The following is a 26,882-nucleotide window of genomic DNA, read 5'->3' as shown; positions in this document are numbered from 1 at the left end:
TTCCTCCTGAGCCATCTGTGAAAGCAAACAAACAAAAGAAAAACCCACCAGGGTAGGAGTCAGCTAGTTCTGCTAACAAAACGAACCAAAAACCTTAATTGTATGGCCACCAGCACCCGAGCCCTTTGTCATGAAAGCTACCAATAGGGCCGGGCGCGGTGGCTCAAGCCTGTAATCCCAGCACTTTGGGAGGCCGAGACGGGCGGATCACGAGGTCAGGAGATCGAGACCATCCTGGCTAACACAGTGAAACCCCGTCTCTACTGAAAAATACAAAAAACTAGCCGGGCGAGGTGGCGGGCGTCTGTAGTCCCAGCTACTCGGGAGGCTGAGGCAGGAGAATGGCGTGAACCCGGGAGGCGGAGCTTGCTGTGAGCCGAGATCTGGCCACTACACTCCAGCCTGGGCGACAGAGCGAGACTCCGTCTCAAGAAAAAAAAAAAAAAAAAAAGAAAGCTACCAATAGGGTGGAAATTTAAAATATGAGATATTTTATTATACATGTTTTATTAAATCCTATGTGTGCAGAAATGATTATCCATTTTCCTTCTTGTTTTTGTAAGACTTATTAAGTAGAAAATATAAATCTCAAGCTCCTTAAATGTGATTTTGAGGAACTGAGACCAAAACAATTTTTTGCTGTGAAACCAGATCCTTGAATGCACTACAGGAAAATATTATTTGATATGAATTTTTTTTTGGTACACACAATTTTTTGAAAGTCTCTCTCTCTCCACAAAGTTAATTTGAATTGTAGAATTCTTCCAAGTCACAAATGGAGTTTTCATGGCTCTGGGTACTTACCTTTGAGTTTCACATCCTATATCTCTGGAGCTCTTAACTGAGGGAACATGGACCATTAGGTCATGAACAGACTTGTAGTCTTTGAACAGCCTGAAACAGTTATGTGATACTTAATGTGCATGTACACAAGAACATTTTTTCTAGAGTAATGGCACATACCTTTCATCAGATTTTCAAAGGTTTCTTGAAATGCTCAAGAACCATTGTCAGACATTTAAATAACCGGAGTGTATACAGTGTCCAAATATTTTCAGATTTTGACACTTGTAAGATGTCTTAATTAAAACAAGCCATGAAGTTCAGTGTCATAATAACCAGAAAAGTTATTTCTCTTGTGAGAGTAGTTCTATGTCTTTACTTCCTAGTGGTTTACACACTCTTTAACCCATATGACAATCTGGCTTCTGTCCCCAGTGCTCTGGAATTACTTCTGCCTGTATGATTAAGTTCCTCGTTGTTAAATTCGGAAATACATTTTTTGGTATTTATTTGACCTCTTGGTGGTAATATAGGGTAAGAGCACAGACTCTGGAGCCAAACTGCCTAGGTTCTAATCTTAGCTCTCTCACTTTCTAACTCTGTGACTTTGGGCAAATTACTTAACTCTCTCATGTCTCAAAGCAGAATCCTTTGTAAAGTTTATTTATATAGTGGTGTGAAGAGCACTTACTTCAAAAGGTTTGGTCAGTGTGAGAAATAAGCTCCTAACAAAGAAAGTGTTATGTAATAGTTATTATCTGGTGCCTCTGATCACATCTTTCTTGAAAATCACTTGAAATCTGCCTAAGTTTCATTCTGCCTTTGATGGCCCCTTATTTTCATCTCCCTACTTCCAGGCTTCCTCCCTAATATATCTTTTATGCCAAGGCCTATACAATCACTTGAAACTATAAATCTGATGCCATCCTTTGCCACTGCCATTAAGATAGTCTAAAATCCTCAGCATGGTAGACAAGTCCCTTTATGACAGTGTACCAATCTAGTTCTCATTCTTCAAGTCTCCTCTGTTGTCTGTGCTTACCCTATGGGCTAAGCTGAACCGAGCTGTTACATTTCCAAAATATGCCTCGCTGTCTTTTTTTATTCATGCCTTTGCGCATGCCATTGACTCTCCCTAGAATGCCCCATTCTCCTTCTCTAGAAAGTCTTCTCTTACCATACTTCTTCCCAAAATAAATTAGGTGTCCTTTCTTAATGTGCCTCCAATAACCCCATACAGTATTTATCCCACTCTATTTTAGATGCCACTTTGGTTGCTGATACATTTCATCTAGTCAGATCTTCCCACTGCCTCTTACATAGAAAACCAGGAGCCATATTACGACATTCTTGTTCTCTAATTTTTCTGCCACCCTGATCTTAAACCACTTTCTTCTTCCTTTGTTGACATTTACCCCATCCCTTTCTTAATTAGCCCAACAAGATTAGAGAGAAATGTATCTACAAAGGATATATGTACATAAATTAACTAGATAATAAAACTTCACACTGAAGTGAATATTCTAGAAGTATTTATTTCATTGCTGACCATTAGGTTGCAGCATGCAACTCTCAACAATGAGCTGCCCCTCTCCACTCCTATAGAAGCTCCAAATACTATGGTACCACTATTTAGGTTTTCAGCCTTTCAAAGGCTTTTATTATCAACATCATCATTACTCAGGCAGGAGCCTTTTAGGGACTTAAAAGCACTTATTATCTATAAAAAGTAACTTCATATTGCATGCACAAAATTCCCAATTGGCAGATTTAGGTCCATAAAAGAAAAAAAAATTCTAGTTCTATAAATTGTCAGGAATAAAATAGCATTCCTCCTTGCCTTGTTATAAGGAAATAATATTCCTTGCCTTGTTATAAGGAAATAATATTTTTTTCTTACCAGGAATCAGGATAGTATCTTTGAGGATCCCTCAGGGTTATAAAATTGCTTACTGGTTAAAGTTATCGCCAAAGATATTAAGAAATAAAAAGTTCGCTCATTTTCCTGTACAATTTAAAGAAATATCTGCAGTATGTACAGGAGTTCTACGTTATATTGTAGACCCTTGCGATAATATTTAAAAGGCCTATTTTCCCCATTAAAAAATTCTACCTCAGAAGGTAAAAGGAAATCCCCATCATCCCTGAGCAGAAAAGGAAAAAATCATGGGTACTTTAATTAGTTAATAGAAACCACTGTAAATGAGTTATCTATCTCTAGAACATTCTCAGAGAATTTACATGAACCAAAACAGGAATGAAGTGCTCTCAGAGACTTTTTATCAGGTAAATGTATTTAGTAGTTTGAGTAGTTGATCTGCAAAAACTTTAAATTTAATTAACTACATAAATGAATATTTTTTATTTTGAAATTTGAGAATGTCCTAAGAGGATGTCTACAGGACATGAAACTACTGGGTGCAGGAAAATTTTTTAAATGTTAGCAAATTGTGGCAGGAGGAAAACAAACAGTGGAGAAAATTGTGGTAGAGAAAGTAAAGAAGAGGCAGGAGAAAGCTGTAATTACAACCTGGGCCTTTCTTTCTTCTCATGAAGCCAGAGGCTTCATCCATATCCTATACTTGCTCTTACACTAGTACAAACCAAATGCTGCAAAATAAAAGTAATAACGACCCAAACTAATTTAAGTCTTTTGTTTAAGGAGTAAATGAGAGAAACATTGTAGCTTCTTAATCGAAGAGTGCTATAATTTCAAGGTATCTTAATATAATTCACTTAACCCTAAAGCAATTGTGCAATAAGCAAATTATAAAAGGAAAACAACAAAGGTTAACTTTCTACTGGGGCCAATAGACAAGATCTGTGGAGCACAGCAATTAACCTTCACATACTGGAGTCTTGTTTAAAAGGCCATCAAAAACTCAGATTATTGAAAATCACAAATGTCACCAACAAAAGGAATGTTGATTAGAGTCAAAAAAAAAAAAAAAAAAAAAAAAAACCTTCCGAAAGGACTGCCTTCTTTGAAGGAATTTCAGAATGTTGCTAGCACAGGTTGACTAAATCTCATTGATGGCTCCATTAGAGAATGAGAATGCCCCAGTCAGTGCTGTTTTTAAAATGCACTGGGAGGGAAAAAAAAGAAATAACAATCTACTGTTCCCTAACATATATGGCTTAGCACCCAGAGAAAGCCTCTGCCCCCGAAACAGACTTTCTACATAGGGTTAAGCTTCATTAAATGAGGTGTAACCTTTCATTTTCAGGACATCTCTTTTCTTTCAAGGTCTTTAGAGGCAGAAGTTCCACTTGGATTCTAATACACATCTCTGTGAGCTCAGTTTCCTGAAAATATACACCTACTGGGTTCTAGGTTCTCCCTTACCAGTGACTGTATTCGTTATTTCACAGCCACCAGAATCGGACATACACTATTAACATGATGAAAAATACAGCTACTGCTGCAAGTTTGGCATAAGTGGAACGCATGTTCAAGTACTTCGCATCCTGGCGGTATTTCTTCGACAGACTGGACAAATTGTTAGCCTTTGAATCCAATGCTGTCAAAGAGCAAAAAAGGAAAACATTAATTAGTCCCTGGAAGTATTTTGCCAAAAGTATTAAGGCATTAAAAATAACCAAAATGAGCAGCACTGCAACAACCATGAATCTTAAATCATCATTTTTATTTTAAGGCTAACATTGCATATACTAATTGATGATCCTGAAACACTGTAAAATCTATAATACAGTTTAAAATTATCAGATCAGATTATGTCTGAATTTTTGAGGCCATATAGTAAGGTGGTTAGAAGTGCAGGTTCTGGCCTCAGACTCTTTGGTGCAGATATCACCTGTACCAGTTATGTGACATTGGTCAAGACATGTAACCGATTTAAAACCTAGTTTCTTCATCTATAAAATGGGGATAATAATAGTAACTATGTCATAAGGTTGTACGTACATGAGATTGCCTGTAAAGTGAGCAACAATGCCTGCACATGATAATAATAATTGTTACATGTTAATAATTACTATCTTCATAACCTAATGGTCTGAATCATATTCTCTTATATTTTGAAAAACGATAATGATAATCTATGTAAAACAAACTCAGATAATCAGAAAATTCAACTAACCAAACACAGTCTTAAGCTATACTTCAATAATGACTGCTAAACCACAAAGTAAAGACTACTATGAAGTAGCTATCAGGATTTATATTTCAATAGACACAGGAAAGTTGTAACTAAAATACAATAAGAAGTACTACAAAAAAACCCAAGTAAATTAAGCTTTTTAGCATTTTCTGGCAAGTTTTTTCACCCCCAAGGACATTTGTAATGTTATCTTCTTATAACAGTTAACTGAGCACTTAGAGAAATAGCCAGATAGACACAAGCTAGACCAGATCAAAATATAGGGCATATTTGAATAATAAACACAAACTCTCCATTTGACATAATAAATTCTGATCAAACTTTTCACTTCTTTAAATTTCAGAAAAACTGTTTTGCAATCTGATTGTTTCTTCCTTAAAGAATGCTTTTGGAATATTTGGAGTTGCTTAATAGAGACTGGTTTTGATTGGGAAACATGGCGTTACTTAATAACACAAGCGTGACAGCCACGTCTGAATTAGCAACTGATCACATGAATAAGAAAAACATCTAGCCAGGAAAAAAGAGTCAGAGACTGAGAAATCACCATGACAATGCACAGGGCATCTTTTTACAGAGTCTACAAGAATATACACTCCACTGGACAGGGATTCTAAATTATTGTGTTTGCTGCTATATCCTGAATGCCTAGAACAGGGCCTGGTATATAGTTAGTGCTCAATAAATCTAAATCTGCTAAGAATAACTCAGCAGAGGAACAATTATTAGACCATGTGAAACAAGTCATAGTTGAGAGAATTTATATATGAACATTTTGAAATATAGGATAACATAAAGACAAAGCTATTGCTTAGAGAAGTCATTTAACAAATATTTATGTTACAGGCACCCTGTGAAGTGCTGAGGATACAACAATGATCAAAATGTACATGATCCCTGCCTTTAAGGAATTTAGAGTCTTGCATGAGTGATACAAGAAAAATTCCTGTGTAGTCTACTTTATCCCATATAGGAATTGCAAGTCTGTATGACAAAAACTTACACACTCACTCACTCGAAATTTGATATTTAAAGAGTGTGAAGGTAAATGAATAACTGCTCACTACTCACAAAAAAGTTAAAGTTTGTAGTTCATAATAAAAGAAAACTCATTTACTAATGAATATATAGCATGGCTAAATTCAAAAATACTTATTAAGGAACCTATTTGTGACCATTACTATGGGCGATATATAAGTATGTGAAACAGATATAAAATACATAAACACTGTATTTAAAGAGCTTACATATCCACATTAAACACTTAGGTAATATTTAAATATCAGGTAAATATACATATACTTTTAACCTAATTTTTCCTAATTACCTACACTTTTAAAATTATTTAAAGGGCTGGGTGTGGTGGCTCATGCCTGTAATCCCAGTACTTTGGGAAGCTGAAGTGGTTGGATTGCTCGAGCCCTGGAGTTTGAGATCAGCCTGGACAACATGGCAAAACCCCATCTCTATTAAAAAAATACAAAAATTAGCCAGGCATGGTGGTACATGCCTGTAGCTCCAGCTGCTCAGGAAGATAAGGTGAGAGGATCGCTTGAACCCAGGAGGTGGAGGTTGCAGTGAGCCAAGATCGTGCCACTGTACTCCAGCCTGGGCAACAGAACAAGACTCTGTCTCAAAAAAATAAATATATGAAATTATATAAAAATATGTAATTATCCAAATATGTTTACCCGCTTTAATATAAATATTTAAATATATGAAATATATATTTATGTTATATGGAAATATATTTAATATATATTAATATATATTTAATATGTAAGTTAGGTATTTAATAAATATGTATATTTAAGGTAAATTAAGTAAACACACATACATGTAATAAGTTTTAAAAACACTATGTTACTAAGTGCTTTAGGAGTTTAAAGTACAGAAGAGATTAATGGGATACAGGCTATAAGGATCAGAGAAGGCTTCTTTAAAGAGGCAGTTCTTATGCACGTCTTATAGAACAGGTTCAGCATTAAGGCAGAATAGACCACTAAGGATAGTGAAGAAGCTGGCGTGGCTGCAGCAGAATGTTTGTGAACTAGAGAATGACAGATATTTGCATCCTTATTTTCCATATATAGAGCACAATGCCCTACAAATAACAAGCTCTCAATAACAATGGCTGACTGATGGAAAAATAAGTCAGACTGGATCTTATCTTGTAGTCCCAGATATAAAAGTTTTTCAGAGAGGAATGCCTTGATGAAAATGGCATTTTATAAAGATTGATCTGGCAGCAGTAAAGTCTCCCAAAGAGGCTACTCTAAAATCCACTGCAATAAATCGTTGACAATTTTCTCTCATTCTTTTCATTTCCCTTAACTTATACAAGTGTTTCTGTATATAATTTACTGAATTTTGTGAATATCTTAGAAATAATCATTGCTTCTAATATGGATGAGTCCTTTACACTGTTCCAAGTCAACAAAAACTAATCACGCTAGGAAAAAAACACATCATATTGGAATCATTGTAATGTAATGTACTTCTGGGAGATAAATTCTTAACAGTCCTAGGTAGAATCTAACAGCATAAAAGGCACTGCAAAATGAGCTATCCTTGTCTATGGAATGAGAACCATTTCTTCATAAGGCTCATTGCTTTTAGATACCTGAGAGTGCTTCTCCTCGTTGTAACACTTCTTCAATATTGGCCACCATGATCCTCTGGACATCTTGCAATTCAGTGTTGATGGAGCCTAGGTTTCTTCGAGCACGACTGTCAATGTAGAGCTTCTTGGTTTTTTGAATGAAAGTATCTAGAATGATGAAGAAAAGTGACCATGAACAATTTCTTTCACAGCCATCGAAGTACTGAGGTAGGAAATTAAAAGTTCTGAGTTGGCCAGGCGCGGTGGCTCACGCCTGTAATCCCAGCACTTTGGGAGGCCAAGGCAGGAGGATCATGAAGTCAGGAGATCGAGACCATCCTGGCTAACACAGTGAAACCCCGTCTCTACTAAAAACACAAAAAGTTAGCCGGGTGTGGTGGCACACGCCTGTAATCTCAGCTACTCGGGAGGCGGAGCCAGGAGAATCACTTGAACTTGGGAGGCAGAGGTTGCAGTAAGCCGAGATCACACCCCCGCACTTTAGCCTGGGTGACAGAGTGAGACTCTGCCTCAAAAAAAAAAAAAAAAAAAACCCAAAAAAGTTCTGAGTTTATTCCTGGATTTGCCACTGTCCATGGTTAACCAAACTCTTAGTTGAATATCAAAACCTAGGCTTTTGATTTCTTCATTTGTAAGATGTAAACGTATAACTAGATGACCATTCAGGAGAAATGTCCTTTGAATTTCCTTTGAATTAGAAGTATTTGCTATATAAGGCTGCTATCAGAAGCCTTAGAGAAATTAAGACCCACTATAGTAAGCCTTTCCTGGAAACGGAAATTTTCAAACAGTATTCTGAGGACCCTTAGGGTTACTTAACTCTATACATTCCTTAAAAGGATGCTGGTAACACTCTAGCATTATTACAGCCTAACATGGCAAAAGGGTTCATGATCATTAAAGAGCTGAGAAACATTACTTTAAAGTATTTTCCCTAATATACATTCCCAGTTTCATTCCATTCTAAAACCTCAGGTAAAGCAAATATGTAATAGGGAGCTTTCCAAAATACCAATATAAAACTGAACTGAAGTCTCGGCCGGGCACTGTGTCTCATACCTGTAAATCTCAGCATTTTGGGAGGCCAAGGTAGGTGGATCACTTGAGGCCAGGAATTTGAGACCAGCCTGGCCAACAAGGCAAAACTACCATCTCTACCAAAAATACCGAAATTAGCTAGCTGGGCATGGCGGCATGCACCTCTAGTCCCAGCTATTCAGGAGGCTGAGGCACAAGAATCACTTGAACCTAGGAGGCAGAGGTTGCAGTGAGCCGAGATCATGCCACTGCACTCCAGCCTAGGCGATAGAGCGAGACTCTGTCTCTAAATAAATAAATAAAAACTGAAGTCTCTTCCATCTTTTGCTCATATCAGTATTTCTCAAAACTATAAGAAGAATGATTTACTATTAAAGATATTTTCAACTTTTGGCAAAAATCTTAATTTAAGTGTGCTGTACCCCTTTCATTTGCCTCTTTAGATCTCCTCTCTGCCCTCCTGCACCTTGCTTTCTGCACTGGGAAGCTGACTGGGATGAAATGTCTCAATAGACTCCTTGCCCTGTGCCAGTTAGGTTCAGGCAATGAAGAAGCCCCAACAGTAGGAAAGAAGGAGAACAGACGGTGATGTCAGGCTATTATTAGGATGTCAGGATGTTATTCCCCTGGCTTCTTTCAGAGAAGCAAGTATCCTTCTTCTGGAAGTATCCCTCTACCAAAAGTTACTGCTCCTCTCAAGCTGGGCTTCTCTAGAAATTTTCTCCTTTTCAGTTTCAGAAACTGCTCCTTCCCCTTATATATTCAGGCCTAGGGATGGTAACAACCAGTATGCTACTGGTCCAAGGTTACTGTACCTTGTAATTCTCCTACAGCCTATTCATATCTTTGTATATAATCCCTTAAGCTAATTTGGGTGTGCCATCTATTTCCTGTATGACTCTGATACATTTGTCTTATTTTTGAGGGAGGCTTACAGGACTATTACTGCCTACAAAAATAAAATTTGAAAAACTGGACATTATATAAAGCAGCACTTGGACAGTGTACAGTTATGAAACGCTAGAGTGTTTTTCCAAAGCAAGATGACCTATTTATCTAGCAAACTTGAAACACTTCAGAAATTCTGAGACAGTAAAACTAATTTCTCTTTTAACTAAAAATTGCAGCAATATAGCCTGATCCTACTTGTTCTCACTTCCTGTACTTATTGTACTTAGGACATTTCCTTTGATCCCTTACCATCAGATACTTTACCAGGTCTGAGGTGACTAGTCTTTCTACAATTCTTATACATATACAGACACCTATGCTCACTATTCCTGAATGTAGTAAATATTATACTCCGATACCATGAGTACCATGTATCTTCTATGTCTTTGTCTTGTTTTGTTTTTTAATTAGAGGATCTTATTCTACTAAAAGAAACAAAACACCATTCTTTCTGATTTCCCAATTCTGATCTCCAAAAATGAGCCTTGTTATGACTGTGAGTCTGCGGACTGGGGTAAAGAAGAACTCAGCCATTATATGCCAATCAAGTAGATCTTTAGGCAGTTTCTGTCACATGTGACTCTAATGAAGAATCAAACCAAATAACAGAAAAGGGCAAAAGGCAACAATTTCTATGGGGGAAAGATCAAAAGACTAGAGAAAATTACTTTTTAGAAGGAAGCCTTAGTCACTCAAAAAGACAAAAAGAAGTGGAATGGAAAAGGGAGCAGAAGCTAAAACTTCAACAAGTAAACATCAGAAAAAAATATATCAGTATTATAGCAGTGTAACAAACAGCTTCTCCATACTGTTTGCTCCCTTGATAGAGAGAAGTGAGGGGCAAAAACTTACCAAATTCAATAAAGGAATAGGGTCGGGACACAGTGGGCACCTTCTTCCCATGCTGTTCATCAAATTCTGAGTGCAAATCTTCTAGGTAGGCAAAAGCCAACTTCTTAGGGAAGGCAGCTTCACATAAAACCAAATAACACACCCCCTGCTCAATAATGTAGCTGGTGAGACATAAAAAGCAAGACGAAGTTGTCTGTAAAGTAACAGTACTGACAACAGGTTAAAGCAGAATCTCTGTACCATGCAAACTTTTTAAAAATCTAGCCTAAACACTTTAAGGCTGGCTAAATGAGAAAGTCAATTTAAAATCACAAATCCCTGGAATCAGAAAGCAAACATCTTCCCATTATTAGACGTATATTCTTTTTTGTTTTTGTTTTCTTGTGTTTTTTTTTGAGACAGAGTCTCGCTCTGTCGCCCCAGCTGGAGTGCAGTGGCCCGATCTCGGCTCACTGCAACCTCCGCCTCCCAGGTTCAAGCCATTCTCCTGCCTCAGCCTCCCGAGCAGCTGGGACTATAGGTGTGCACCACTACGCCCAGGCTGGAGTGTAGTGGCGTGATCTCGGCTCACTGCAAGCTCCGTCTCCTGTGGGTTCACGCCATTCTCCTGTCTCAGCTACTGCTAGGACTACAGGTGCCCGCCACTACCACGCCTGGCTAATTTTTTGTATTTTTAGTAGAGACGGCGTTTCACCATGTTAGCCAGGATGGTCTTGATCTCTTGACCTCGTGATCCGCTCGCCTCAGCCTCCCAAAGTGCTGGGATTACAGGCGTGAGCCACTGCGCCCAGCCTATCAGACATACATTGTAAAAGGAGTATTTAGACATATTTATTATATTTTTTCATCCATTAATCTTTTTTTTTTTTTTTGAGACAGGGTCTCTTTCCATCACCCAGATTACCCAGGTTGGAGTGCAGTGGCATAATCTCAGTTACAGCAACCTCCGCCTCCCTGGTTCAGGCGATTCTCGTACCTCAGCTTCACAAACGGCTAGGATTACAGGCACCCACCACCACACCCAGCTAATTTTTGTATTTTTAGTAGAGATGAGGTTTCACCATTTTGGCAAGGCTGGTCTGAAACTCCTGACCTCAAGCGATCCACCTGCCTCAGTCTCCCAAAGTGCTGGGATTACAGGTGTGAGCCACTGCACCCAGCCCATTACACAATCCTTCCACTAACATTTTAAACTTTTATTTTAGCTTGAGGATGTGTATGTGCGGGTTTGTTACTTGAGTATATTATATTGCATAATGCCGAGGTTTGGGGTATGAACAATCCTGTCACCCAAGTACTAAGCATAGTACCCAATAGTTTTTCAACCCCTGCCCCCTACTTCCCTCCTCTTCTAGTAAGTCCTCAGTATATTTATGTCCATGAGTGCCCAATGTTTAGCTTATAAACTTATAAGTGAGAACATACAGTATTTAGTTTTCTGCTCCTGCATTAATTCACTTAGGTAATGACTTCCAGCTCCATCCATGTTGCTGCAAAGGACATGATTTCATTCCTTTTTATGACTGCACAGTATTCCACACTGTATACGTACTACATTTTCTTTATCCAATCCACCACTAATATGTACCTAGGTTGGTATCTTTGCTATTGTGAATAGTGCTGCAATGAACATGCAAATGCATGATTTTTGGTAGAAAGATCTGTTTCCTTTTGGATATAAACCTATTAATGGGTTTGCTGGATCTAATGGTAGTTCTGTTTTAAGTTCTTTGAGAAATCGCTAAACTGCTTTCCTCAGTGGCTGAATTTACATTCCCACGAACAGTGTATAAGCAATTCCCTTTTCTCCACAGCCTCACCAGCGTCCGTTGTTTTTTGACTTTTTAATGACGCCCTGTGACTGTTGTGAGATGGTATCTTATTGTGGTTTTGATTTGCATTTCTCCAATAATTAGTGATGTGCACTTTTTCATTAGTTTGTTGGCCTCTAGTATGTTTTGAGAAATGTCTGCTCATGTCTTTTGTCCATTTTTTAAATGGGGTTATTTATTTTTTGCTTAATACTTAAGACTTTTTCTTGAAAAATTCACAGTTGTGACTCCATCCACCTTTGATTCTGCATGGTAAACTAGCATACAAATATTTAAACTCTTTCCCGCCACAAAGAAAAACAGTAGATCTGGAAATTTCTGTGGATAGAAATGTAAGGTTAATGACAATGTTTACTGGGTACAAGACTAATAACACTCCTTAATTTCCAGTCCAGGAGAACTCTGTAATCAACTGAAACTTTTAACAATGCAACTGACTTTCTTTTGTGATAATGAGTTCCCACGCACTCTGGAAGGGGCTATATGATTATACGTCTGAGAAACTCTTAGAAAAATGTTAGGCTACTAAGTGGTTTTCCAACTTCTTTTTAGCCATAGTATACACACACACACACAAATATATATATTTATATATGCAATATGTATATATAATAAGCAAAACTTATATTCAGAAGGCCAATGTATGTATCAGATAAAATCAGAAGTTCTTTAGTTTAAGTAGGAGTTTGCAAATATTTTCTCCCATTGTGCAGGTTGTCTCTTCACTGTGTTGTTTCCTTTGCTGTGCAGAAGCTTTTAGTTTAATACAGTCCCATTTGTCTACTTTCTTTTCTGTTGCCTGTGCTTTGAAGTCTCTGCCATACAGTCTTTGCCCAGGCTCATGTCCTGAAGCATTTCCCCTATGTTTTCTTCTAGTAGTTTTATAGTTTAGGGTCTTATGTTTAAGTCTTTAGTCTACTTTAAGTTGATTTTTGTATATGATGAGATAGGGATCTAGTTTCATTCATCTGATGAGGAACTAATATCCAGAATATACAAGGAGCTCAAACAACTCAACAGGAAAACCAAAAATAATTCAATTAAAAAGTAGGCAAGGAACAGAATCGGCATGTCTCAAAAGAAGACATGCGAATGGCCAAGTATATGAAAAAATGCTCAACATCACTCATCTTCAGGTAAATATAAATAAAAACCACAATGACATATTATTTCACCCCAGTTAAAAAGTCTATTAAAAAGACAAAAGTCAATAAATGCTGATGAGGATGAAGAGAAAAGAGAATTTTTATACACTATGGAAAACAGTGTGGAGGTTTCTCAAAAAACTAAAAACAGAACTACCATACAATCTAGCAATCCCACTGCTGGGTATTTCTCCAAAGGAAAAAAACTCATTATGTTAAAAACTTATCTGTACCCCATGTTTACTGCAGCACCATTCATAATATCTACGGATAGATAATCAAGAGAAATGTCCATCAACAGAATAATGGATTTAAAAAGTGTTTTTTACACACATACACACACACACACCATGGAATACTATTCAGCCATAAAACAGAATGAATTTCTATCATTAGCAGCAACATGGATAAATCTGGAGGACATTACGTTAAGTAAAATCAGTCATGCACAGAAAGATAAATATGGCATGTTCTCATTCATATGTAGGAGCCAAAAAAAACTTTTGAGCTCATGGAAGTAGAGAATAGAACTGTGGGTATTAGAAGTGGGGAAAGGTAGAGAGAAGGGAAGGATGGGCAGAGGCAAGTTAATGGATAAAAAACACAACTGGATAGGAAGAATGAGTTCTGGTGTTCTGCAGAACTGTAGGGTGAATATGGCTAGCTATATCTTACTGCATATTTTCAAAAAGCTACAAGAGGGAATTTTGAATGTTCACAACACAAAGAAATAATAAATATTTGAGGTGATGAATATGCTAATTACTCTGATTTGATTACACATTGTATATGTGTATTGAAATACACTCCATATCCTATAAATATGTGTAATTATTACATGTCCACTGAAAATAAAAGGAAAAAATTTAAAACATAAGGAGGAGTTTAGGGGCCCAAAGCATTATATATACTCCCATCCTTGCCCTTTCTATGTGGCTCCTGAGGCATCCTAGGGCTCCATAAAGGATAAAGACTATTATATCAGGCCCCTTAAAATAATGTTAATAATACAGCTGTCTTATTCCTTGCTTGGGCACCTGAATTAACTGGTCTCTTTGCTTTTAGTCTACACCATCTTCTATACCATCAGTTTTATTCCCAGAGACTACAGATGGCCATATTACCCTGCTTACAAACTCTAAGGGTTCCCTAATACCTACAAAACAAAATCATACTCCATGGTATTATATTTACAGCCTTTCAAAACAAGTGTAAGCAACATTCTATCATACATTTTAGTAATCCAAATGGCAGACTGTTTTCCAACATGCTAGGTTCTTTAGATATTTGTGGACTTCTGCTTATATTGTTTTTTCTAACCATTAATGCTCTTTTATGTACCTGGAGAAATCCTGTTCATTTTCATATGTTCAATTCTACCATTATTTTTTCTGTGAAACTTCTTTATATATACTCCCCTCCTCTGTCCCGTTTCTTCGAACTTACCCCCAAACAAATGGGAATTTGTTCCTTCCTTCTCTCTGTTCCCAAAATATTTCATTTAAATCTAATTTACAGCACGTTTTCATTTAAGACATTATAGTATACTTGTTTGCGTGTATGTCTCTCTCTGTACTAAGAGAACAGCGTTAAAAGATAGGGACATGCCGGGCACGGCGGCTCACGCCTGTAATCCCAGCACTTTGGGAGGCCGAGGCGGGCGGAACACAAGGTCAGGAGATCAAGACCACGGCCCCGTCTCTACTAAAAATACAAAAAACCGGCCGGGCGCCTGTAGTCCCAGCTACTTGGGAGGCTGAGGCAGGAGAATGGCGTAAACCCGGGAGGCGGAGCTTGCAGTGAGCTGAGATTGCACTACTGCACTCCAGCCTGGGCCACAGAGCGAGACTCCGTCTCAAACAAACAAACAAACAAACAAACAAAAAAGGTAGGGACATTAAATGCAGGACTCAATATAAGGGCTGACAAAGAATAAACCCTTAATAGCTCTTGCATGGAAATAAAGGATGTTATGAGATTATGAATGTCTAAAGGAATCAGGCAGAAGAAAATCTCTCTCAATTCCACGAGAATTTTCTTAGGTCTTTGTTCCCTAAACCATGGTGAAAAGGAGCATACTAGATATTAAGTGACTACATTTTTGGTGTTAAAAATTAGAGTTCTAGAAAATATTTCAGATATTATAAAAATTAATACTTTATAAAACATAATGTCCAACATTTTCTTAGCCAATTGCCTAGGGTTTTATTTTTGTTTTGATGTACTTTTTACTTGTCTTTTGTAGGTAATTTTTGTTTTTAAAAGTAAACATAGCAGCTTCCTCCCTGGCCTAAGTTACTCTACTATCTAAGTCCTTAAAATAGTAAAGATTATTTAGCTAATCCGTTTTTATTTTCCTCTGATGCTCCTGTACTCTTTTCCTTTTTAATCCTTTTTATTTTGTCAGCTTCAAACTTGGCATGCATTAAACATTAAATACCAATTATTTGTAGACAATTTAAAATCCAATAATGTTCCTTTGAGTCCTCTATCAGCTATATCATTGTCTATAACCACTGATTAAAATGCTCTTCTCTTCTATAATTTTCTTTTTTCAAAATAATAGTAACTAATATTTATTGACTCTTCCCATGTCTGTCAGACAAGATGCTAAATAATACACGTGGATTCCCCCACAAACCTCTCAAACCTCCTATGTTTATTTTCACTACTTTATAGAGGAAACTGAGGCTGAGAGAAGTTATGTGAGCTGCTCAAAGTTACACTGTTAGGAAATGTTTGAGCAAGGGGACTAACCCACACATATCTGGCTCTAAGACAGTCCTAAAGCAAGAAGTTATCTATTATTGCATGATGGGCACAGCATTCATTAGACACCTGTTAACAGGTTAAATTACTGTAAACATGTTGAAAAAAACAAACAAGATGTCCGTTTTGTAGAATTAGAGCCAGAGAAGTCGCTTCTCCCAAAAGACTACATTTTTAAGTAATCTTTACTTTTAAAAAATTATTATTTTTATCAGGCATTCTGTTACTGTATTTCACACTTAAATGATCATAAAGAAATCAAGATTATACTCACTGAAAAGTCATGGCTCCTGCTTCCAAGGTACATCTGGTAGGGGACTGTTCATTCAACTTCCGAAAGAGTTGCTTAGCCTGACTCTGATACTGTTGAAGGTCCCGGCCAGACTGAAAGAAGACACCTTCATTTAAGAATTTTCCACAAAAAGCTGTATCAATTAGTGAGAAACATCATATTATGAGGACACTCTGAATGAGGTCCTTCATTTACAGGTAAGTAAGATTCATTTTAATGAAAGAAAGACAACCTACTTTCAGAGTACAGAGGAAGACCTAACCCGTACTTCTTCAAGATGACTGCATTTGTTATTTGCTAAGAAGCAAAAGCATATACCTCAAATACACTTAGAACTCTTAACTTTCAATCCAGTATTCTTTCCACTGTTAGGACAGTACTCTCCTCCTAACCCATTTCATTTGCAGTTACTGGCACAGAACCATACAGCATGTGCTATATTCAGGGGAAATCCCAGAAACAAGATTGATGAATTCCATTTTTATGTTGGAATATCCAGGAGAACCTTCCACAAGTGTTACAGTTTTGAGCATTTAAACAAAACTAAATGTATGTACTCATAACTGCAAATTATTATGAACACTTTGACTGCAATTAGGTAAAAATGACCAAGAGTAGACACAAAGACTAGGATGTCAGATACTCTTTACTGAATAAATCTATTTGGTTCCCAAGTTTGGACAGCAAAAGTTTGAATATCGAGGGATATATGCAGACAAAAATGAAAATAACAGCATTCAGATGTTATAATTACTGGTAATATTTTCCTGAACAATTTCTAACTGATTTTACTATTATTCTTTTAAAAAAGGGGGCAAATCTATTGGAAAAATAGCAGTGTCATTTCAAAAGAAGACAACCATGCATCACCAATCTACTAGATCCAACAGGGAAAGGAAATGCCTGAAGAATGGGAAGCAAATAGACGTTTTTTATCCATCCACATGTGGGGAAGGGGAGCTTTCTGCCAGCTATCCAGTTATAGTCTGAATGTTTGCTGGTATCCCCACAAAATTCATGTTGAAATCCTAACCCCCCAAAGTGACGGTATGAATAAGTGGGACCTTTGGGAGGGGATTAAGTCATGAGGGTAGAGCCCTCCAGAATGCGATTAGTACCTTTATAAAAGAGACCCCAGAGGGCTAGCTTGCTCCATCTACCATGTGAGGAAACAGCCAGAAGGTGACATCTATGAACCAGGAATAGGCCCTCAATAGTCACCAAATCTGCTGGTGCTTGATCTTCACCTTGCAGAACTAGAAAAATCAATTTCTGTTGTTTACAAGCCACCCAGTTTATGGTATTTTGTAATAGTAACCCAGACTAAGACACTGCCATGTGATGCAAAAACATAATTCTATTTTGGAATTATTTATTTTACATAGAAAGAATAGCCTCCCTTTGGCAGATGTTTAATAACTAAATATTTAAGTAGAAAAGTATTTATGCTAGGGTCTCCCAGGATCTGAGCTCTAACTTTGATAAAGTACAAAGTGATATCTTAAAATTGTAGATAGTATACTACTAAGTTGATAGTAAAAACAAGGAAGCAATAATAAAATGATAAAGCGGCAGATCAACAAATGTACAATTACAGGATAATAAGATTCTAAGCTATATATAAAAATGGTGAACTGGAAATTTCAATATGAGTAAGAAGGTGAATAAGCATGAGGTGAACCAGGGGAGATAGGCAGAGTCCAGTTGAGGTATTAGTTTGTAGATTTATCTTAATACCACTGTTATGGCAATGATTTGTTTTATTGACATATATTTGTTACGTATTTGAGAAATAGTTCTATATTAACATATGTATGTCTGTATGTATATATGTACAGTTTTATATATTAAACAGTACTTTATAATAATTATATTGAAATTATCATATTAAACAGTACTACTTATATGGTCAGCCAATAAGAGTGAATACTGTCATATACTTTTAGCCAATAAGAACTAGTGCACAATATTCTATTTTCCTAAATTTGAATGGTACTTACCAATCTTTTTGTTTCCCCAGTGCCATTCTGAAGAGATCTGAACCCACAAGAGTAGATAAAAGGGATGCAAATAATGTTGGGAATGCTACTAAAGTGCCAAGAAAGAATATCAACATAGATCTGTGATTTTCAACCTTGGCTTCAAAACAGAATCACTTGGGGAATCTCAAAAATAAAACTACTTATGCCCAGTCTCTACCACCAAACCAATTAAGTCAGCATCTTGGAGGTGGGGCTGTGACATCAGTATTTTTTACATAACTGCAACCACCGGTGTTAAATATAAGTTTTTTGCTTAAAAGGACTAGTTGAAGAAACATGGAAAAAACTGTCACTCAGATTGGTACAAATCCTTTGACTTTACAAGAGGCACTGTAAACATTACTGTAACCTGAGAGAAAGACTAACAACTGTATCACCTAATAAGAAACTGGCCAAAAGCATTCTACAATTTCAGGAATTTGCAAACAGCAATGTAAAGACTGCCAATACACAACACTGGGGATGCACTTATAGGGATTATGGTATGCCAACCAACATCTTACCGTGCTGGTTCAGTTAGCATTACCATCCTTGAGAACACAACGCTAGCACAATCTTCTTGGTTAAACAGTACTCTTTCTGGCAAATTCATATAATGGAATACTATGCAGCCATTAAAACAATGATGTATAGAGTTTAATGATATGAGAAAATATTCATTAAACACTGTTAAGTGGAAAAAATTAGGTGAAACAGTCTTACGATATTATCTATTATTTAATGTTATATACACATACATATGTTTAAGGTCATCCACCAAAATGGATATAATTCGAGTACAGATTATAGCTAATACACACTGTTAACATTTTGGTCATTTTGCTTTTATGTATTTACTGACCTTTCTCTAATATGCACAAATTAATTTTGTAATGTGAAAAATCATTCATTCATTATGTATTTGCATCCAGTGTATTGATTATATGCAATTCTGATCTGTGAACTTTTAAGAAAGGCAAGATGAGGCCGGGCATGGGGGATCACGCCTGTAATCCCAGTACTTTGGGAGGCCAAGGCAGGTGGATCACGAGGTCAGGAGTTCAAGCCCAGCCTGGCCAAGATGCTGAAACATCGTCTCAACCAAAAATACAAAAATTAGCCAGGTGTGGTGGCAGGCGCCTGTAATCCCAGCTACTCAGGATGCTGAGGCAGGAGAATCGTTTAAACCTGGGGAGCGGAGGTTGCAGTAAGCCGATATTCCACCACTGTACTCCAGCCTGGGAAACAGAGTGAGACTCCATCTCAAAAAAAAAAAAAAAAAAAAAAAAAAAAAAAAGAAAGGCAAGATGGAATTAGACAAGATTCTTCAGAAATGATCATATGAAATTATTAAGTGTTCACTTTCTGCCAGGCACTGTTCTGAACACTTTACATTATTTAACTCGTTTAATCTTCATGAGGTGATTAGAATTATTAGGCCAGTTTTTTACTTGAGAAGTCAAACTTTTTAGACTCTAAGCTAAAAAGGGAGGAACTAGGATCTGAAAGCAGGCAATCTGGCCCTGGACCCCCTACTCTTAAGCATTATGCTATCCTAACTCTATAACTGAAATTGTTTCAATAGTAGATCCAACTTTTAGGTGAAGTCTTACTATGTAATTCTAACTCATTGGAAATGCTCAAGAAACCATGGGGCAGCTCTGATCTAGATCTCACAAAACAACATAACCACTGTTTTACATACTGACCTTTAGTTTGCTTTCAAGATCAAAGTCACAAAGGGCCAAGAGTTAGCCAGTCCACCTAAAAATATTTAGATGTCCTCATTCTGTTTTCTACTTCATCTAGAAAAGATTAATGAAATTTGTATATGATATAATTATAAGATATCTATTAGTAATCCAATAATGCAGTGGATCGGAATAATTGGAAAAACTGTGAAATAAATTTGAGGTTATCCAATAGCAAATTTAGGATCTGGATCTATATATTACAAAAGGTAGAAGGTAGTAACTTGACACACAACCACAATACTTTTCGGTGCTGTCACCTGGGACTGCTGAACAACTAGTTGTATCAAATAATAACTTTTGCCTTCATAGCTCTTATCATTTTTAAATATCCACTGAACTCAGCTGGTCAAAGACCAGCAGCACCAAGAATCAACTACTTTCCTGTAAAAGCAATTACAGTAAGTGGATTAATCAACCCTCAGTGATTCGGAGCGTGAGACTATTTAACTGTACAACATGTTATCTGCTTTCCTAGAGCTTCCTGCTGCCTATTTGGTTAGATCTAACACTTTCTTCAAGTCTGGACTGCCCTTCACGATGTCAGAGGAAAATGAAAGAAAATACAATAATTTTGAGGCAGACCAGAAAGGTAGATAAAGAAATTGCAAAAATCCTAAAAGGAGAAACATACCATAAAAGGAATGAAGAAAAAAGATAAATAGGATATCAGTTAGGGAGTCCACATTTGAGAAGAAAAGCTCATCTCTCTTCCTGCCCTAAGTCTAAATTTTCAGTTAAACCCAGAGGAAACACCCTGTATAAAATACTCTGTCTACATTATTTTGTGAATTTTACTCTCTATTGTATTATCTGAATAACTGTCTATCTTCGGTAATACGGCAGGTTGTACAGGCACCCAGTAAATACCTAAAATATGATATCTATTATCAGTATAAATATTGAAAGTACACTGATAAGAAAACAAAAACAAACAAAAATGAAGATACATTGAATTATTTGGCCTGGACAATTAAGGTGCTTAAATATAAAACTGTTTGGTTGAGATACCTGTTTATTAAAAAGTGATTCCTGGACTCCTAAGAGGTTAAGGCATCATGAAAAGGCCTTAGAACGAGGCAGTAAAGTACAGTGGTTAGGCACTAAAGCTCTAGTCGACTCAGACAATCCTTAATAAAAATCACTGGGTCTCAGTCGGGGTGATTTTGCCCCCATGGGGCATTTAGCAATGTCTAGAAATATTTTTGTTGCCACACAAACAAACGAAGTAGGGAAGGGTGGTGGTACTACTGGCATCTAGAGGGTAGAGGCCAGGGATATTGCTGGACCTCCCACACAATATACAGGACAGTTCCCAAGAACAAAGAATTATCCATCCCCAAATGTCAACAGTGCCAAGGTGACAAACCCTGATGAAAAATTTCATTATACCACTTATTAGCTGTGTGAATTTAGGCAAGCGATCTATCCTCTCTAAACCTCAGAGCTTCCTTATCTATAATTGGAGATTTTAATAGTACCTATTCTAATATGGTAGTATGAGGATTAAATTTAAAAATGCACTTTATAGGCTTAGCACAGTGTTTGGTATGTAGTAGGCACTTTTATAAATGTTATGTATACTATTAAAATAGTAAATTAAGTCTAAGATTCAGATTTTTACAGACATTAAAAGTTTAGGCAAACTTTATTATTCAAAGTCAAAACTCCTAAAGGAAAATATTATGGCACTACAATCACAAAAATATTTGTGTGTAAAATTTCTTTCCTTGTCAATTAAACAAAGCAATCCATCTTGATAAACCAATATGAAATCAATACCAAATTTAGAATTAAAAAACAATAAATCAATTAATTTTTCAAAAAGCATCACGTCAGAGAGTAGGGGCCACTAATATTAAGTAGACTTTCGAGTTCACTTTGTATTCTTTGCCCACACTGGAATTCAATGCCATAGTTTAAAAACTGACCAGATTCCATCCCTGCTACCCCCAACACATACCCACCCACTATAGGAAAACTATTTTTTAGTCAAACTACACATCCTTCAAGGATATTTCCCTACACTATCTACTTTGTTCAAATCATATTCCTAGGTTCACTGGAACAATTACATTCCTTCTGCAGGATGGTCCTAGAATATTCCTGAAAAACATTTCACATTAGCAAATCAGGGTATGTTAAATTGTTCACAGTTTATTTCAAAGATTAGACTTTGTTTTTATGTAATGAATAGAATATATTTCACTTAGCATGACCTGCAACTTTATTATCTTTATCACCACTCTCCTAAAAGTGAAAGTAAATACATTTCCAAATCAAACCTAAAAAGGCACATAACTAAAGAGAATAGTTACTTACTACTGGATCCTACTGTTACCTTAATGTCATACCTTCTGGGAAGACTTTCCTGATTTCCTAAAACCAACTTAGATACATTTTCCATGTTTGACAAAACCCTCCTCCTTCTCCTTAGCAGTTAAACTACATTTTAATAGTATGTTGGTTATCTGATTTTTCCACTAGACTGTAAGCTCCACAAAGGTAGAGACTGTGTACTCTAACCCCCTGCATTAACACTATGCCTGGCACATTTGATGTGCTCAATAAAATTTTTTTTGCATTAATATATGAATGAAAAGTCCAATAGAAGAAATGTGCAACCTATTTTTTCTATATCTCATCTTTTTTTAAGGCTCAAGGTTTTAAAACACTACTTAGACTGTATGAAAACGTAAAATAAAATTGATCACTTTAAACAAATTATATAAATTCCATTGTCAGTTTTGTCTTCAGAACCTCCCAAGCTTGCTCCAGAAACTTGTCTTCAGAAATTTCCACTGTGATTCTAAAACACAAAACAGCTTTCTTTTAAGACACCTGGAGTTATTGCTGTTTTTAATCAATTCAATATATTTTTGAGCACCTACTAGCATAAAGCAGCCATTGTAAAAGGTATGAATAACACAGAGATGATTAAGATCCGTCGTTTGCCCGCTAGGAAACTCAAGTTATTAAAAGACAAAAAAATAAGTTACAATGTATTGCAGGAATGTGGTACGGCGTATTGGAGAAGGTGGGAACTGGGAATAATCCTGAAAGAATGTGCTGTACTGAACTTTAACAAGTCTTTTATGTGGCAATATTACCTCACCCACTTTCAAAAGATGTCAGCAAGCTAGGTCAAGGATCAGGTGCTACGTTATAGACTTGAAGAACTTGGCTGATTTGTCCCAGGATTTATCCGTCAGCAGTCCTATTAGCAGCAGAAAATTAGAAATCCTGATTTTTAACCAAGTCCCTAAAGAGTCAAAGAACACTGGGTGATCACCATCAACCAAAGCTATCACTTCTCCAGAGCGTTTTTCTAAAGAGAAACAGGTAACACAAAAATCTGAACTCCTCCTTCAGGAAAGATTCCTCTCACCGGTAGTCTCTCCCACACCAAAAGATAAAACAGCACTTCAGAGAAGTCGGGAGTGCCCGAGAAGTCACAAAGGTCTCTCGGCCCTAGGAAGGAATCCGATGCTGAGGGCAAAGCGCGCTGGCAGACTTGGGGTCGCGGGGATCTAGTAAGCAGCTCACCTGTTCGTCCTCCTGCATCGAGGCGGCCAGCGGGAGCCCGTCCGCCACTCGGGCGATCATTGTTAGCAACACCATCTTCACAAATTACAGGGATCCAACACTGGCCCGGAAGGCCGTTGGTGTCGTCCTCACTTCCTCCGCCGCGACAACAGTTATTCCCTATGTCTCAGTTACCGGAGATCCAGCTGCTTGCGTCTCCGCTTCCCGCTGAGGTGGCCGGAAACAGCGCAAGAGCTTTCCACTACCGGTCCCCAGAATTGGCTTCCCTCAGAGAACCACAACCATCAGAACACTGGTTCCGCGATCTGCCTTCCACCTTCTTAAACTTCCAAGGTCTGGCCGGCTTTTCTGAATTTGGGGCTTCGAATAAGCCTCGCCCTTTGAGAGGCATTGCACCCAAGCTGAATCAGAATTTTCTAGTTCCTGAAACTAAGTCTTGGGAGAGAGCTGGGAAGGAGGGTGGGAGTTAATGGGTACTCCCCATTAACCATTAACCGTTAACCATGAAAGGTATGTAAAAAAAGGAAAACCCTGAAAATTAGGCTATTTTCATATTTTTTTCTATTTTCTATGTTATATATTCTATAAAATTTTCTATATTTATGTATTTCTAGACAAAGATTTTTGTCTATTTTTGCTTGTTTATGCGGCATCCCCACCAGGCTCCTTAAATAGTTTATGGTAAGAAGTCAATAAATATTTGTTGTATGTGTGAATAAATGAACAAGTACAGGACATCTTTTACCACTTAGGTCAGTCAGCCTACAAAAAGCTAGGATCAGGCCGGGCGCGGTGGCTCACGCCTGTAATCCCAGCACTTTGGGAGGCCGAGGCGGGCAGATCATGAGGTCAGGAGATCAAGACCATCCTGGCTAACAGGATGAAACCCCGTCTCTACTAAAAATACAAAAAATTAGCCGGGCGCGGTGGCGGGCATCTGTGGTCCCAGCTACTTGGGAGGCTGAGGCAGTTGAATGGGGTAAATCCGGGAGGCGGAGCTTGCAGTGAGCCGAGGTTGCCCCACTGCACTCCAGCCCCACTGCACTCCAGCCCCACTGCACTCCAGCCCGGTGACAGAGCAAAAAAAAAAAAAAAAAAAAAAAAAGCTAGGATCTCTGATATATCTAGGTGTTCCCATCTCTTTGTTCTTTGGTGTCCCCATCTCTACAGTGGGGATATTATCGGCCTTTCAGGGTTTTAATGAATATTAGATGAGAAAATCTAGGTGCAAGGGTTTCATAAGCTAAAACAAGAATCGTAAAAATGCTTTATCATTACTTAATAATGACTACTGTTTACTAAGTGCTTACAGTTGGTTCTCACATTAATAGAAACACTGTTAAGTATATTCTAGATATTAATTAAGCAACCCAGTAAGCTTGTTTAGTATTGTATCCCCAGTTTGTAGTTGACAGGAAAGCCTCAGAGAGCTCACAGTGATGGGAACAGGATTTGAGCTCCGGTTCAACTTCAAATCCTGATGTGATTCTGTCTTAACTTGTACCCATTAACTAAAGAGCTCAGACTTTTGTTACCTTTTATATTGGCCTTCAGCATTAGAAGAAAACTAATATTCTTTTTGTGTGGCATTTTCTTTATTAAAAAGATTTTTATTGCAAGAGCTTTTGGGTTACAAGTGGGTTTTTGTTACATGGATGAATTATATAGTGGTGAATGCTGAGATTTTAGTGCACCCATCACCCGAGTTGCATACATTATACTTAAAAAGTAGTTTTTCATCCCTAGGTCCCTTCACACCCTCCCCCTTCTAGGTCTCTAAAGTCCATTATATCACTCTGTATACCTTTGTGTACTCAAAGCTTAGCTCCCACTTAAGTGAGAACATACGATTTTTGGTTTTCCACTCCTCAGTTACTTCAGTTAGCATAATGGCCTCCAGCTCCATCCAAGTTACTGCAAAGACATTATTTCATTCTTTTTCATGGCTGGGTAATATTCCACGGTGTGTGTGTGTGTGTGTGTGTGTGTGTGTGTGTGTATCACATTTTCTTTATCCGCTCATTAGTTGACGGGCACTTAGGTTGGTTCCACATCTTTGCAATTGTGAATTATGCTACTAAGAAAACTAATATTATTTAATGATAGACTTTTGAGACCAAAACCCAGTAAGACCTAGTGACTGACTCCACATTAAAGATGAAAGACTAGAATAAATAAGACAAAAAATATATATATACAATTGTGCTATTAACAGAGACAGAAAGTGGAATGGAAGTGAATCCTTGTGTATATGGGAGTTTAAGTTAGTAGAATCATAGTACCTTACATTTAAAATAGCCCATAGATATAAGTTGTTCTAATTTCCCTTTCTCCCACTCAACAAGGACATGCCTTCTCCACAGCCTCAAATGATGGTCATTTGAGTAATGGGGAATTAATGATACAAATATTTTAACTAAAGATACAGACTGCCATGTTAATTAGAGAAGCAGAGAGAGAAGAATGTAGTAGGTGTGTGCTGAGAAGCAAATTCGGAGTAAGAATCCAAATCTTTTTTCAGTTCCTGACTCTAGGCTCTTCCCAAGGCCCATACACATTCTTGCCATTCAGACACTATTGCTTCTTTATAACAAATTCCCTCTTCTTCCTGCTTAGGCTTCTTTGAGTTAGTTTGTTACTTACAACCAAAACACTCACTCACACACACACACACACACACACACACCCAAAAAAACTAATAAAAGCATGGAGTCACCCTGGAGCAATTATTTCTTGGAACAACAACATTCATACTCACACCTCTTACTTTTATCCTTTCTAAACACACTAGATGACTCTGGCACCCTTCAAACACAATTGATTCCAGAAAAAGGATAGTGATCTTAGGCCGCTAATAATTTCAGCCATCAGGAGAAAACTAGAGTTGTCTCTGAAACTGCCCACTATTCAGACCTTGGGAACTCTGGCATCTGAGTTCCTTTTCCTTCTGACTTGATCAGCTTCATGTCATTCACATCTAAGTGTTGTCTTTGAGCTGCTGCCCTTTGATTCTTGGAGCAATATAGTACTGTGTAATAATGGTTAACACTGTGATCGGTAAGTACATGGAAGGTTCTCAACTATTTTACATTTAATTAAACAGGAGTATCAGCAAACATTTGTACCGAACTTTAAAATTTATAAAGCCCACGTATGTC

The 26,882-nt window shown here is 37.3% G+C and overlaps 1 protein-coding gene across 1 annotated transcript; it reads right to left on the bottom strand.

Annotated features, from left to right (window-relative positions):
- Positions 1 to 898: 898 nt before the first annotated feature.
- Positions 899 to 23,946, bottom strand: SEC22B (SEC22 homolog B, vesicle trafficking protein). The gene is made up of 5 exons (XM_007977334.3): positions 23,725 to 23,946; positions 16,389 to 16,498; positions 10,369 to 10,529; positions 7,528 to 7,674; positions 899 to 4,304 (listed from the first exon to the last, which is right to left on the bottom strand). The coding sequence occupies exons 1-5, from the start codon at positions 23,797 to 23,799 to the stop codon at positions 4,150 to 4,152; spliced, it is 648 nt and encodes a 215-aa protein (XP_007975525.1). The 5' UTR covers positions 23,800 to 23,946; the 3' UTR covers positions 899 to 4,149.
- Between the last annotated feature and the right edge of the window lie 2,936 nt (positions 23,947 to 26,882).

The sequence above is a fragment of the Chlorocebus sabaeus genome, chromosome 20 (assembly GCF_047675955.1).
Source record: "Chlorocebus sabaeus isolate Y175 chromosome 20, mChlSab1.0.hap1, whole genome shotgun sequence".
In the NCBI taxonomy this organism is placed as follows: Eukaryota; Metazoa; Chordata; class Mammalia; order Primates; family Cercopithecidae; genus Chlorocebus; species Chlorocebus sabaeus.
This window is presented reverse-complemented; position numbering and strand designations above follow the sequence as displayed.

Excerpts from the sequence above, each read along its gene's own strand:
- SEC22B (XM_007977334.3), bottom strand. The coding sequence starts at position 23,799 with ATGGTGTTGCTAACAATGATCGCCCGAGTGGCGGACGGGCTCCCGCTG. Across the intron at positions 10,530-16,388 it reads GCAGGAGCCATGACTTTTCA|CTACATTATTGAGCAGGGGG; the intron begins GTGAGTATAATC and ends ATGTCTCACCAG. Across the intron at positions 4,305-7,527 it reads ACGAGGAGAAGCACTCTCAG|CATTGGATTCAAAGGCTAAC; the intron begins GTATCTAAAAGC and ends GCTCTTTGACAG.